Here is a 15,537-nt window from a genome sequence, read left to right as displayed (position 1 = left end):
TAGAAAATCTGTGGAGGGAGTTGAAAGTCAGTGTTGCCCAACGACAGCCCCAAAACATCACTGCTCTAGAGGAGATCTGCATGGAGGAAAGGGCCAAAATACCAGCAACAGTATGTGAAAAGCTTGTGAAGAGTTACAGAAAACGTTTGGCCTCCGTTACAGCCAACAAAGGGTACATAACAAAGTATTGAGACAAACTTTTGGTATTGACCAAATACCTTTTTTCCACCATGATTTGCAAATAAATTCTTTAAAAATCAAACAATTTGATTTTCTGTTTTTTTCCACATTCTGTCTCTCATGGTTGAGGTTTACCCATGTTGACAATTACAGGCTTTTCTAATATTTTCAAGTGGGAGAACTTACACAATTAGTGGTTGACTAAATACTTATTTTCCCCACTGTACTTACGGGTTTGCCTGTTGCTTTGACTTACATATTTTTTGTTGTTGTTGAAAATAACTTACAGGGTTTGTCGGATTTTGGTGTAATTTCAGTTTGCAAAATTTCATCATTGTCCCTTTGACAGAGTAAGAAGCCACCAACAGACTAACAATTAGGGTGACCACTTCCATAAGGTCAAATTGGAGGACGTACTGTAATTGAAAAATCAAAAAACAAAAAAACATCAGACTTGTGGTGTATTTTCATCAACAATAAAGTTTTGTACGGTTTATAGATCATATTTGTGTAACATAATAGTAAAAAATATCAACTAAAGGTCAAACTTTTTTGGACAATTTATTTGGTTTACAGTACCTTGTTTCGAATTGCAACGTGCACAAAACAAATCTTCATTTTGCAACGGTGTTCAGCCAAAATATCCTACACGGCGAAACGTCTACCAGTACCCAGTACGCATTCGTATATCAGTTGTAAGCAGCGAGTGCTTATTTTTTTTTTTAGTTTTTTTAGTTTAGTTTTTATTGAGTCTATTTTTACCTTTCCATTCCCTCAAGATACTTTTGGTGTGTGTTTTCCTCTGATAGCTTTTAAGCACTGTGTTTTCCTGTGGTATCTTTAAAGTACAGTGTTTATCGGTTGACCACATTGGTCAAATAGTGCAGTGTTTTTTAACCAGTGTGCTGAGGCACACTAGTGTGTCGTCAGGAGTGCCGCGAGAAATTATCCAATATCGAATAAAAAAAATTTTTTTTTTAAATCGACACTTCCGAGCAGTTCTTAAATGCAAGACGAGCAATACTTCGCTCGCCCACATGCAACCGAGAAAAAAAAAGGACAGTATTTTCTTTAGTATGCTCTTCCTGTATGCATTTAAACAAAATAAGCTAAATGCGCACAGTCGTACTTAGGGTGTCAAATTCGTTTAGGATATTTTGGCAGAAAAATGGTATTAACAGGGAACATTTGTAACAAACAAAATTCTTAAGAAGATTTCGCTTTGTGTAAAAACAATATGAGGACTGAACTGCTAAAAAGAAGTGAACCCTTTATAAGAGGAACAAAGTTCAGCTTCAGTTATTTTCTTATCCAGAGGCAATGAGGCTTCTCAAAAAAAATGTTTTCAATGTCGACCAGGGGTCGCGTTAACCGAATATTTTCCGTCGTTGACCGATTTTTTAAAACGGTGACGGAAAAAACTGAAGTCCATCCGTCATTTTGACCGGTTGCAATTCACACCCCAGACCACAGGGTGGCGAGTAGGCATATTAATTAGCTATTGTCTCTCTTGATGCATGACGTCGTTGGCCTTACTCTGTAAAATGTCAAGGCAACTGAGTGTCCGAAGTTTCTTCAAAAAGCCCCAAAACGACGATGGTGTTGATAAAAGAGGTGAAAAAACAGGGACTGCACAAGCGGGCACGCAATTCAAGTCCATGCGCACCAGGAGGAAAGTGTGAGACTACGTTCAGGCCACAGCAGGTGAACTGTTAATTCCATTGTTCCATATGCTACATATGGTAGGCTAACTAACTACTGGGGCCACAATCAGCTGTTTTTGTCACTGCGGAGAAAAAGTTACATATTCATCTGCTTGATGTGTGATGGCACGGTGTGGGTTCTCTGTTAAGCTTGTTCGGACAGAATATTAATCTAAAATGAATGAAAACTAAATACTATTGAATTTGTTGAAGCGGTATGCAATGTTATGAGTCTTGTTAGCTGTAGGCGCACTATCCTAGACCCCTCACTATCCACTCGTGGGGGCCTGCGCTTGACAGTGACGTTCCTTATTCTCGCTATATGATTATACAACTTTAACATTTGTTAATAATACACTCTGTGTGTAGTATCATCCATCGCTTTTCCTTTTTAAATGGGCACTTATAAGCGAACGCAAGAAGTAACAACGGGAACATTTTTAAACAGGCATTTCACGGGAGAGCATTTCGACTCTTCGGCCAATCATATAGCGAGAGCGAGTGGATAGTAAGGGGACCGCGCGCGGCTCTTAAGTGTCTCTGTCACGTGACTGTTGCAGCCGGTACCGCGCTCGTCCAAATGGACACACAAGTACGGAAGGTGAATTATGCCAAGCAAAGGGTCACCACAATGCCATTATCATCATATTAAAAATTTAAGTGACGGGTAAAAATAGATTATGACCGTATTTTTATGACCCTGTCAGTCAAAATGACAGACAACGAAAAAGTCTAGCGCAACCTCTGATGTTGACGCACCTGCTGCTCGCCTCATTGTTTTATGTTTCACGCTCTCCGCGTGACGTGCTACGGCTGCTTTCCTCCTGCTGCTCACATTTACGTCACACCGGCAAAGTGTGCAGAAACCGTGGAACGAGTCTTGACTCCTTTTGGCTAGGAAATTGTTTTATTTCATCCATTCAATGTTAAAAACTGGCCGCTGTTTTGGCATGTTTGCTAGAACTGTTGTAAAATCTCAGCGAGGAAATGATGTCGTCAGATAGACACACGTGAAGCTTTGGGGCAGTTTACATGGCGACTCTGCGACACAAAGACGCAATGACTGAGTTGCGGACTCGCCTCGCGTGCATATGGTGTCGGCGAAGACTGAAGGCGAAGACGAAAAATTCTGAATCCTGCCTCCAAAGTGGAAGAATCCGATTGCGGGGGGTTGAGGGGGGCTTCCTCAGCATGCATATCTAAGGCTCCTGCAGCGCGATACCGCGTCGTTAACGTCAGCACTCGTACACGTCACATTGGGCGTGCGCAGCGGTGTTACTATACATTAAAAACAGCAAATATGGCGGAATGTGGGCTTTAATTTACTGTTTTAATAATATTTTTAAATTCAACGTGTTGAACGTTTCAATTTTTGTGCCTTTTTGAACAAAAAAAATGACATTGCTTCGAGTGGGTGGGCATATTTTTTTCCGGGCTGAGGGAGCTTGGTGGGGTCAAAGTGCATCATTCTCTGTCGCCCACTAAATATGCACTGCCACCTTGGGACTGGCATGAATACTACATCGTTTTCATGCGGAATCGCGACTTTGTTCAAATGAAGACGCAAATGCAAATTTGACATTTTTCGTATTCTCGGATAGTCACCATGTAAACAGCCCCTTTGTTTACATTGTATTGAACAAATGATATAGGACGTTTTTAACGTAAGCCACTCTTAGCCAATCATAGACCAGTTGTGACAACCGTGGAGCTGAGTTGCGTCACATAAACTGAACCGAGGCCCATTTTCTTTAAAAGCCGACAAATAGCGTCTGAGTACTGCGTTGTGACGCTGGACACATCACTGAAATAGCTAAAGCCCGTCCTAAAACTGGACAGCTGGTCACCCTACAAATGATAGAAGCATTCACACACTGCTGAGTTTTTTTTTTTTTTTTTTCCTTATTAAGGTGGCCGTGTGTGCACTCCCTAAAAAGACTTCACATGTATTTTCACTAACAATCTAAGAAGGAGTCCAAAATTTGGCATTGTGCTTGTCCCACCTAAAGTTAGCTTAGCTAGGCTCCATTTCTGCTCTGACCATGATGATATCGTGTGTTATAAAAGATTAATTGATGGATGATTTGCCTTTAAAGACCAAATGTGAAGTAATTTCATAAAATGCCAAATACGGTCACAATTAAAGTAATTAAACATTGTCCAACAAATAAAGCATGAAAAAATAATTTATATGTTGTATATTTGACAAAATAATCGCGTTTCCGAAGTTCGAGCCTGAAAGGGGACGAACCCGGAAGTGATACGTCACACCGAGAACAGTGATGGCAGTGCTCCATATGGCCGCCATACAAAGCCCATCAAACAATGATTCAAACAGCGATACAAAGCCCATCAAACAATGATTCAAACAGCGATATAAGCGATAGCTCAAGCGCAAGTGAGGAGATCCAAGTTTTTGAAGAGGTGGAGGAAGAGGTTGGAATTTTATGTTGGACCGTACATGTATTAGCCAGACGCTAATCAGGATGCAAACAAAGTGCCCAGACTACCTGACATGGAATGGAGACAAGACCCATCGAGATTACAAGATTGGTAAGATACAGACTGTTATTATTTTTATGATTTGAAGCATGTCAGGTAAATAAACCACCTACTATTGCCTTGGATAAAAGAAAAGTTTTGACAAATCCCCGATCATGTTGTGGAATGAACAGTAGAAGCTAGTGACGTTAGCTTTTATTTACCTGACATGTTTCGGCGAACACTTCCGCCTTCGGACCCTCCGACGAAGGCGGAAGTGTTCGCCGAAACATGTCAGGAAAATAAACCACCTACTATTGCCTGGGATAAAGGAAAAGTTTTGACGAATCCCTCATTATATTGTGGAATGAACAGTAGAAACCAGCGACGTTAGCTTTTATTTACCTGACATGTTTCGGTGAACACCTCCGCCTTCGGACCCTCTGACGAAGGCTAAAATGTTCGCCGAAACATGTCAGGTAAATAAACCACCTACTATTGCCTTGGATAGAAAAGAAAAGTTTTGACGAATCCCCGACCATGTTGTGGAATGAACAGTAGAAGCTAGCGATGTTAGCTTTTATTTACCTGACATGTTTCGGCGAACACTTCCACCTTCGGACCCTCCGACGAAAGCGGAAGTGCTCGCTGAAACATGTCAGGTAAATAAACCAACTACTATTGCCTGGGATAAAAGAAAAGTTTTGACGAATTTATAAGTGTAGGCAAAATGAACTCAATACAACTATGATCGGGGATTGCCACGAGTTAGCTTTTGGCTAACGTCGCTAGCTTCTACTGTTCATTCCACAACACGATCGGGGTTTTGCCTCCAGTTACCTTATGGCTAACGTCGCTACCTTCTACTGTTCATTCCACAACAGTTGGCAGCTCTGCTTTGACAAAGGCATCAGTCATCTATCCAAAAATCACACTTACTTTTTTGCAAATCCTTTATCATAAGCAGACCGGTTGAGCAAGCAGGCATCTTCGAAGTGTTTGTAGCAGAGAACACTACTCGATGATGGCGTGAAATTCATTCGTTTCGTGCGAACGAAAGATGTCCATTTACGTGCCCTGCTATCCTTTGGCCACTCATACAACTTTTCTTTAGATTGAGAACAATACATCGCCACACACCGCTGTGGCATCTTACCGAGAAGCAATGCAACAATACTGTTCTATGGCGGACTTCCCTCGCAGTTCTCTGTGTGACGTAATTTCTGAAGATTTCCGAAGATTGTCGAAGAAAAGCATTTTCGTTGTCAAGAGCGTTGCTATGGGTTAAACAAAGAATCTGGAAGGGTTGCGTTAAAAAAATAACGAAAATATGCTTATAATTGTTTAGCCATTGATATTATTCAAAAACATGTTTGGCCAACCTTACTTCACATTTGGTCTTTAAGCGTTTTGCAGCTTTATGTAATAGTGTGCATTTGTACAATTCAACTATGTTGTCCAATTCCTCTTGCATTTGTACTGTATCGATCTAAAAAAGATGTTTTTTTTTTTTTTTTGCAAAATACCCAGCGAAGTGGAGACTAAAACACCTAAAAAAAGATTCCAATTTTGATGTGTCAGGGCACCTTTATCTATGCTTTCAAGCAATCAACCTGCCTCAAGCATTAGTGAGAAAAACTTTTTTTTCGAACAGGCAAAATGCATCAATGTGGTCTTTCAATGGCCTAGACGCACACTTGATTGCAGGCTTGTCACTGGAGGAAGCTCGGCAGCCGCACAAAGTAAATATTCCAGAATGGTGTCACAGTGACACCACTCTGGCAAACAGCAAACAGTGTTGTGTACATACACAGACGTCTGACATCTCTGAGCGAACTGAAGAGCCCCATGTTTCAAATGGCTGCTTATTAATGAGAAGCTGGCTCGTTTGTGCAGTCGCGGCATGTCGTTAATTTAGTCCATTTAAAGTCATTTGTCTGTGAATTACTTCCTCAGTTCTCCTGACGCTCAATTGAGTTATTAGTCCAAGCGTAGACAGTGGAATTCGATGGTTTCATGCTTCATAAGGACTTGCTAGAATAATGAATTTATTTTCTTGCCTGTACTTTTTCAATATTGTGTGAAGGTCAGGGGCGGCTTCCAACAGTAAAGTGCACATGTGCATATTTGTTATTTGCAACAGGAAAATTCTATTCATTTAACTCATTGGCTTCCATTGATGGAAATAGTTATCCAATCCATTGGAATTGGCATACATGCATTAGATATTTTTTTTCCTTATTAGGGTTTAGGTCAGGGCATCATATAGTCCGCAAGCCCTTTAGCCAGATCTACTCCAAAAATTCTATAGGTTTTTTTGTCATCTTGTTAACTAATTCATAGTTTTGACGGTTGATAGACATGCAATCCATTTGAACTTGAAATTCTCAGCTCAAATAGAATGGCTGTCTAGCACTGTAAGTGGAACTAAAACTCATCCATAGTGTGGGTTTTCTGTGTTTAGCTGCTTGTCAGAGGTCTTCTGGTTGATTTGGCCCTTAGTATTTACCCATTCTGTCCACGCCAATATTAGATTTATTATATCCCATTTATTTGTGCATCTCCTTCATTCAACTCAGCTGTAGACGCTGTATTTATTCTGCTTCTATGAAAAGTCTCTATGTTCCGTGAATGGTCTCCAGGGATGTTTTTCTAATTTAACTGCACTGAATTGCTACTATACACTGAACATTCTAATGAGGATTGTGAGTGTCAAATGTGTTTTCTTGTCACACCGCTGTTCTTCTTGACAAATGCCTCAGACTTCTGCCAAATAGTACTATGTGTTCTCACAATTGTACGACCAGTAATGCACTAAATTACATTCGGTTTTCATAAACACATGCCATAAAAGATGGTCAAGGACTACTTACTGCAAGTACAGCTAAGATGGAAAGGGAGAAAAAGTTCATATTTTTCCATATTTCTAATGTTCAGGACTCAAATTATACTCATAATCAGAAACAACCATAGATCATGTGTGTCCAAAGTCAAACTGTCATACACGTATTTCTTTGACTGCCACTGGCAGCGATAGATGTCTAATCCAGTGAATAATAAGGATGACAATATTTTAAAAAAAAAAGAAAAAAAAATCTTCTATTACAAACTAATAAAAAAACAAACGAAATAATACTTTTTAATTTACGGTACATCTTCTTTCCCTTGTAATATTGGGACCTGATAACTGTCTGACTTTACTTTTTTGTTGTCTTTTTTATTTTAAGAGTAGACCTGTTACTCCCTCCTTTATTAAAATAAATAAAAAAAATAATAATTCAGGTTGTCGTCTTACTGTATGTATTTTTTTCATTTTTATAAACCTAAGAAATTCATTATTCCTTAAATGCTACAAACTAATGTTGGAAAAAAATACATTTTTTAAATCCTAGTATTCCTTTATAAGAAAACATCTAATGATTTGGAAGACTTCTGAAGAAAAAATACAATTATAATTGTAAATTCCTAACTATACAACATTTTTCTTCTATTTTTCCCTAGGGGTGCTCTAACACATAAACACACACGCACACGCACACCTATACACAAATCAGTCTTCTCCTTTTTTGGCATCACCTGACCACAATCAGTAGATGAATTAATATTACAAATTATTTAGTTCAACCAAAATACAGTATGTCTCAAAATTTGCAGTATGAGTTCAAAAAAATCAAGTCAGACTTGAATAGATCTTGCAAGGCTCAGTGCACACCACGAATGCATCACTATTTTCTTAATTTTTGTAGGGCCTCCTCATCCGGGTGATATGAGAGCTTGGCATCAGGCAGTGTGCACCCTAGACTGGCCACCAGCAGTGCTGTTAATCTTACTTTAAAAAGTCATTAGTTGCAGTTACAATTTACTTCTCACAAAAAGTAATTGGGTTAGTATATCAATCACCTCAACGTAAGAGTAATTAGTTACTCGGCAAAGTAATTGACGTTACTTTCAAAGTTCTACATGTTATTACATTCTATAATGTCTTTCACATCAAATATGTTTATATTAACTGATTGAATTGAACTGTATTTGTCATTCCCCAAAAAAACATAGGTCACTCTTTTTACATTAAAAAAAAAAAAAAAAAAAATTCACCTATTGAAGACTGTAATGGTGTCCAAATTTTAACTTTCAAAAGCTGTGAGAAAAAAAGCCATTTTCCTGTTTTACTGAACCGTGATTGTGTGTACCGTCACACCCCTAATATATATAAATATATTTTTCAATATGCACGTGAGGCTCTGAATCTCTTCCCTCTCATATCTTTGCTCTAGTTGTTTTGATTTTTGAAAAAAAAAAAAAAAATCACACAAGGTTTATAGATACAGTACGTCATTCAAGAAAAGTTTAAGGCAAGTGACTATTTTTGGTAATAAAAAACAAAAAAAAAATATAATTATTATATTGTATTGGTCATCTACAAGGACGACACCCAGTTGGTGATGATAATGCATACTAAATAGGAAAACAGTCCATTATTTTCAATTAATTGTACCCACCTGAACGCCACAAACTGTATGTAAAAAAAACAAACTTTCCTGAGCTTTAAGATGATACTCCCGACGCTAAATTGTAATACTAGCGAGAGGCGAATGCTATGCAAACGCTCCGAGCCACCGAGCATTGCGTTTGCAACAGAGTCAGAACCCCCTTCCCCTCCTCCCCTCTCCTGCTCTGCTCTCGCCGTGTCTCTCAGAAATCTCTAGTCATTCAACCAAATTGTAGTAACGCACGCCTTCACATTCTCTCTAACGGTAATGGCGTTGCAGAGATGGGAAAAGTAATTAGATTACTCACTACTGACATAATTAACAGCGTTAGTAACGCCGTTATACTCTAAAGCCTGAGTTATAATCCCGTGTTGTGGTGACGGCACAGCGACTACGGCGTCATTCGACATTCGATGGTTCTCCAGCCAGGTGACGCGTTACTCTGTAAGTCACCGCCAAGCCACTAGAGGGGTGTTGCATTATGTTTGTACGGTTTTGACGCATGCTTGTTGACTTCCTCTTGTCTAGTTTAACGGAGAAAAAATAATGCAAGATGGAACACTTGAATGTGGATCTTTAGCTCATCAACATTGAATAAATGTTGATCATACAAATGTTGAGGCGCAGGCGATGCGGAAGACGGTTTCGAGGCGGTCCAACTTTTGATGCCGCATTGAGTTCTTCTAGCCTCGGGTGAAAACCAGCTAGCTGTGGTGGCTAGCTTCAAACTGGCGTCGAGCACTGGGTACAGAGTTTTGTCCGAGGTCTGGAAAGTCCTCCAGCCCGATTTATTTGGCGTGTCCTACAACCATAGCAGATTTCTGGTGTCTATGGAACTTCCCAAACTGCGTTGGAAGCCTTGATGTTAACGTTATCATAAAAAGCACCGAAGCACACTCAGTCACTGAAGATGTATCGTGTGTAAACTGTCTGTTATTGAAAATTAAAGATCAAAACAACTCTTTTGACACAAAACCTGTGCTTTATTCTTCATATACTTGAAGTGTGACGCGTAAATAAGTCACAGACTCACAGCAAACATATGTACACAATGAATGATGAAGTGCACCAACCAAAAATACGACATAAAGTGATAAAAAGCTGGCAGTTTTTGGCCGATTGGGTCACCGCTTTGTGTGGCCACTCTATTCCGAACACACACATCTCGGTGGTTGTTCCATTTTTTTATTTAATTGCTGACCTCGCCATTTGGCAAACTTTATTAAGTCTTGATGAGACTTGCTCTTCGAAGATACTCCCATCCGCTTTGGTCTATTTTTGCGTCTAGAAAAATAATGTTTTACAATGGCGGTGATATCGCGCTGAACCGGAAACAACAGTCTGAACGAACCAATCACAGTCCATTTCCGCCACGTCATATGCGTTGACTTGACGCTATGGTTTGAAAAATCAATAGGACCACGTCAGGCTACGGCGCAGGGTCGTAAATCGGGTCTTCCTTGACGGCGCAGGTCTGACCCGGAAGTATAACTCGGCCTTAACTCTCTAACTCTATTAACCACACTGGTCACCAGCCACTTGCATAAACAATAAAAGGAATAGTAATAACAAAAATAAGCTTCTGTGAAACTTGTGTTTTAACATGATGGACTTTCTAGCATCACAGAGGACAATTGAAAGCAACTTAGCTGAGAGGAATTTGAAATTTGGTTGCTTTCAACAGTTCCTTCAAATATTATAAGCATTCTACAATTGCACCACGAACCCACAAGTGTGTTCTGCATCTACATTTTTAAAAAGTGAAATCCTCCCAATGTTTGTTTGTTTCTTACGATGTAATCTGGTTCCAAAAGCAAACAAATGGGAGTTTGGAGTGACAACTTCCGAGAAGGCTTTAATGTTCTTTGAGGACTTGTTTACCGTCCCCCGGCATAGAAAAATGTGTTTTGCTAACAGCGTCACAGGCTGATGAATCTAACGGGAGAAGGATGCCACAATGCAAATCGTTAGTTGGAGGGTCACATGTGAAATGATCGCTGTACTTTGTTTGTGTTACGGAGGTTCGGGCTTCTGTTCTAAAGACTCGATTAGCGGCCACATTAGTGTTATGGGTGCTGCGTGACCTCAGGGTGTCAACTCTCATGTGGCTCTTTAGATTTTCACTTCAGGTTGGCCAAAAGAGCTCAATCTGCTTATGGCCGCAAAATGGAGGATTTGCATCTCTTTAAGTCGAACATAGCAACAGCATTTGTGCCATTAGGTCACTCTCGACTGCTCGTTTCCAATCATAATGGATTTTTTTTTAGTCCAGATTATGTGCTGGAAATATAATGCGAGTAAAAGCAGCCGTGTGAGCATTTCATTTCATTTTCTTTTCATTTTTGTTTTCATTCCGCGAGGGCGAGACCATCTGTTCATCAGAATCTACCTAAAAGCAGCGGCGTTTTCAATTATTCATGTCGAAGGGTTACACGTTGTTCAGGACGTCGGGTCCGCCGTTAAAAGCTTAGCGCAAATCTGCAGGCCTTTTTTTCTCAGTGCCAAGGAAGAGATGATAATGGAGCCCCAGGGACACACAGCAATGGAGGAGTTATCTTCATCTCCATAGTTCACCTCTCATTTTCTCAATTTCCAGCTTTTGGCTGCTGCAACAGGCTGACCACAGACAAAATAAATGACATATTAAATGCCTGGTTGCATTCTGAGTGCAGACCTTTTAGTCTCAGGGGACACATAAATCAAATGAAGCGTTGCAAAAGCGTTTTAGTTTCAGTTTTTGGTTTTAATATTGAACAAGTCATCATCGTTTTATCCATTTATGGGTTCAATGTTTTGTTCCAAATTTTAGTTGGTTTGCTAGTCAATTTTAAAATCATGATGCTATACAATGAACCTTGACTTACAAATGTAATTCCTTCCGTGACCATGGTCATTACTAAAACCACTTGTAAGTTGAATTGAAATGAATGGAAATCGTATTAAAAGGGGAGTTCAGAATTTTTTACATTAGGATTAATCTTCGAGTTAGCGGGGGTCTATTTAGTCGGTGTAGTTGATTACAACAAATTGCGTGCAGTTTGTTAGTTATTTGTTAGTTTCAGGGCTCCGGAGTGGCTAAGCTAGCGCGAGTCAATGGTGCCTGCTTAGCATGCCAATAAAAAAATGATATTAACAGATCTAACATAGTCAGATAAATTCAAAATACAGATCATTGTTCCAAATACCCATGCGGCTAAAACAATGTCACACCAAACTGCAGTTATTCATTTCATTCTGCAAGAGTATTTTGTTTTAGAAGCATAATGTGACCATAATAAAGAGTGCTTCGGCCACTCATTCTCAGTCTACTGGAGAGTCTCTTTGCCCCCCCCCCCCCCCCCCCAAAAAAAATCAACGGTTAAAAAAAAAACAATGTGATATCACTCCGCCTTGCTTTCTGAGACAGCCTGTTCCCTGCAGAGCTGCTAGATTACAAATGTTTCTGTTTAATTATTGACATGCCATGGTAGGTTTGAATTACTTTATCCTGAAAACATAGCCAACACTAGTGATTGCATGGGTGATTCTCATGCGTGCATGTGTTGTTTTTATTATAATGCTAAGCAGGCATCATTGACCCGTGCTGGCTTAGCCACTCCGGAGCCCTGAAACTAAGCAATAACTAACAAATTGCACAGATTTTTAAAGATCAACTCCGCTAACTAATTATATCCCCGCTAACTCGAAGGTTAAGCCCTATGTCAGAAATTCTGAATTTCCCTTTAATCTATTCCAGTCACCTCATTATTATTATTTAATGTTAGATTCATTAAAGACTAAAATCCCTAAAATAGTATTATGACAGTCAGTGTTTGGTTGTCTACAATAGTATTTTCCAACGTTTTTTGAGCCACGGCACATTTTTTTCATTTAAAAAAAATCCCAAAGGCACACCGACAACAAAAAATGTACAAATTAATTTCTGTAGCCTATATTAACGATATAAATTCATGGAGTGAATAACGATATAAATTCTTGGACTGAATAGAAATCAAACAAACAAAAAGAAAAACCCCCCACTCATTTAATATATTATATATATTTATTTATATATCATATTTTTACTCACTCAATATGATTTGTTGTATTGCAGTGTTGTTTTGGGATCCCTTTTAATTCTTGTCTTATTCTTTTGGACGAAATACCTATTAGTCTTAGTCATTTTTGAGTCAATTCAATGCATACAATGGTCTGCAGCGTAGTATGTGCACTGTCATCGACTGTCAATGAGTTTAGGGTGTCAGCCAAATAAATTATTGTTGCAAAAAAAAAAAAAAAAAAAAAACACTAAAGATTTTGACCTCTCTAAATCTTCGATAATCAAAAGTTTGTGCTTAATGACCTATGGAGCCTCATGCCCCCTTCTTGTCCTACTCTTTACTCATTGGCTGCCATTCACTTTGATGGACAAACAAGAGATGCTTTAAAAACAAACAATTTTTTCTGTGTCATATTACAACTTGAAGCACTGAAACTAAGGAAACAGTAAAACAACCTTCCTATTGTTCTGACAACTTTTAATGCTATTTCATGAATTAACCAATTGACTGCCATTGACGGCGACGGACATTCATTCAATCATCCGATTTCTGCAAGGCCCTCCCAGTCAGAATGGACTGGATATTTATCGCCATCAGTTGTACAGAAAATTCAATGACAGCTGTCCCAGTTAAATGTCAATGCCATGGAATTAATGAATTATTTCTTAATGTGCTAATGTCAACTGTTAGTCGGTATAGTGTCTTGTTTTGAATAGATGTCTGTTTTCTGTCAGTTAATTTGTCCCCCTTATTTCTCAGGGTCCCGAGTTCGGTTTGAGGATAGCGGCCCTCGGATTGTGGAGGACCCATCCGACTTGATCGTCTCCAAGGGGGAGCCGGCCACCCTCAACTGCAAAGCAGAGGGCCGCCCACCTCCAAGTGTGGAGTGGTACAAGGATGGCGAGCGGGTGGAGACGGACAGGGACGACCCCCGCTCGCACCGCATGCTTTTACCTAGCGGCTCGCTCTTCTTCCTGCGCATTGTGCATGGTCGACGCAGCAAACCGGATGAGGGCGTGTACACCTGTGTGGCACGTAACTACTTGGGGGAGGCTGTCAGTCGTAATGCGTCGCTGGAAGTTGCGAGTAAGCCATTCTGCTATTGATCATGATCATTGAATGTAAAACAAAAACATGAAAAAAAGTTTTTTTCATGTATATTCTCTCTAAAAACAACTTTTTGCGAAACATGTTTTCAGAGCATTTTGAATTTCCAAAGCAATAAAAAACACAAAGAAGACCATAATAATTCAGATTCACAGGGTTGGGTAGTAGGACAAAAGCCCAGTCATAAAAGTAAAACAGCTTTTGTTAGATTTTCCGGAAAGATGCCAATGACATGCTAAAATAGTGGATTTAAAGGATTTAGCTTAGTCATTTCTTTTTATACCACAAATATTGAATAGGTGTGTGTATAATTGTGTACACGTCCACCATTTAAGCATTGGAATATTCATAATATTTCATAATGTTCACCTTGGTCATATGTGTTCCTGTGGGGCCGTGAAGGTTTGTAAAGGACTGCTCTTTTGTTCCACTCTTTATTGAATTCTTCATGGTTTTTCGTCAAAGATACAATTCTACAGTTTTGTCATTTTATGGTGTTAAAGACATGTGATGAAGGGATTGATGAGGTTGAAAATGTGTCATTACAGTCCCTGACCAGACAAATGGTAAAAACAAAGTTTCTACAGTGCCCAAACTGCAAGCAGGTATTGCACAGAGGAAAGATTATATGAAATTACCGACATAGTGGGTTTTTGCGTTATAATGAGCACATCGTGAAACTTTGTTTAGCAGCATAATTGTGATAGAAATAGCAGGCTGATTATATTGTTGTTGAAATACTGTATACATTTTCTCCTTTCTCAATCCATTTTGATATTCAAACTATGACAAATGTATGTTATATATATTGGTAGTATATACAGTTTGACTCCCCGACCCAAACGCTATAAAGCAAACAAATATATATGAAATTATCTATTAGTGCTTTCTACAGTGAGTTAAGCTTGATAACATGTAACTACTAAATCCATATTTGAGGCAAAGATGGGGTTTTTCAGTTATTACATTATAACAAAGTGCTGTATGATACTATTTAGGTTGTTTAAAAATAATATGGTTACACTTTGTTTGAACTTAGTGTCATAAGACAATCATAATGATGATATGACACCTGTCATGAATATGAATGAGGGCTAATGACAGATGTCATTGAGTGTCATTTGCTAAATTATGTCACTTTTGATGCAATATTGAGTTTTTTTTTTCAAATGTCTTTGGTTTGGGATTAGAGTTTAGTAACTGTGTTATGTTTAGGACACATGGTGACATCTGTCATAAGCATTCTTTAATGTTCATGACAGTGTCATGTCATATTAGGACGGTCTTATGACAGTCTTATGACACGAAGTTCAAATGGTAAATGGTGTTATACTAGTATAGCGCTTTTTCACCTTAAGGTGCTCAAAGCGTTTTACACTACATCATTATCTACCTGCTGGTGACGCAGCACCAGGAGCAATGTGGGGTTCAGTATCTTGCTCAAGGACACTTAGGCGAGTTCATCAGGGCACAGAATCGAACCCACAACCTCTGGGGTGGGGGAGAACTACTCTACCACTGAGCCACGCCATCCCC

At 39.2% G+C, this 15,537-nt stretch overlaps 1 protein-coding gene across 1 annotated transcript in view; it reads left to right on the top strand.

Moving 5' to 3' along the window:
* LOC130917147 (roundabout homolog 2-like) overlaps window positions 1–15,537 on the top strand; it is a 115,876-nt gene that overhangs the window by 17,529 nt on the left and 82,810 nt on the right. Inside the window, exon 2 of the mRNA XM_057838251.1 lies at window positions 13,654–13,980. Within this exon, the coding sequence (XP_057694234.1) occupies window positions 13,654–13,980 (327 nt within the window). The remainder of the gene's footprint in view (window positions 1–13,653; window positions 13,981–15,537) is intronic.

Source organism: Corythoichthys intestinalis, chromosome 6, assembly GCF_030265065.1.
Source record: "Corythoichthys intestinalis isolate RoL2023-P3 chromosome 6, ASM3026506v1, whole genome shotgun sequence".
NCBI classification, from domain to species: Eukaryota; Metazoa; Chordata; class Actinopteri; order Syngnathiformes; family Syngnathidae; genus Corythoichthys; species Corythoichthys intestinalis.
Note: the sequence above shows the minus strand (reverse complement) of the source record. Positions and strands in the feature narration are given on the sequence as shown.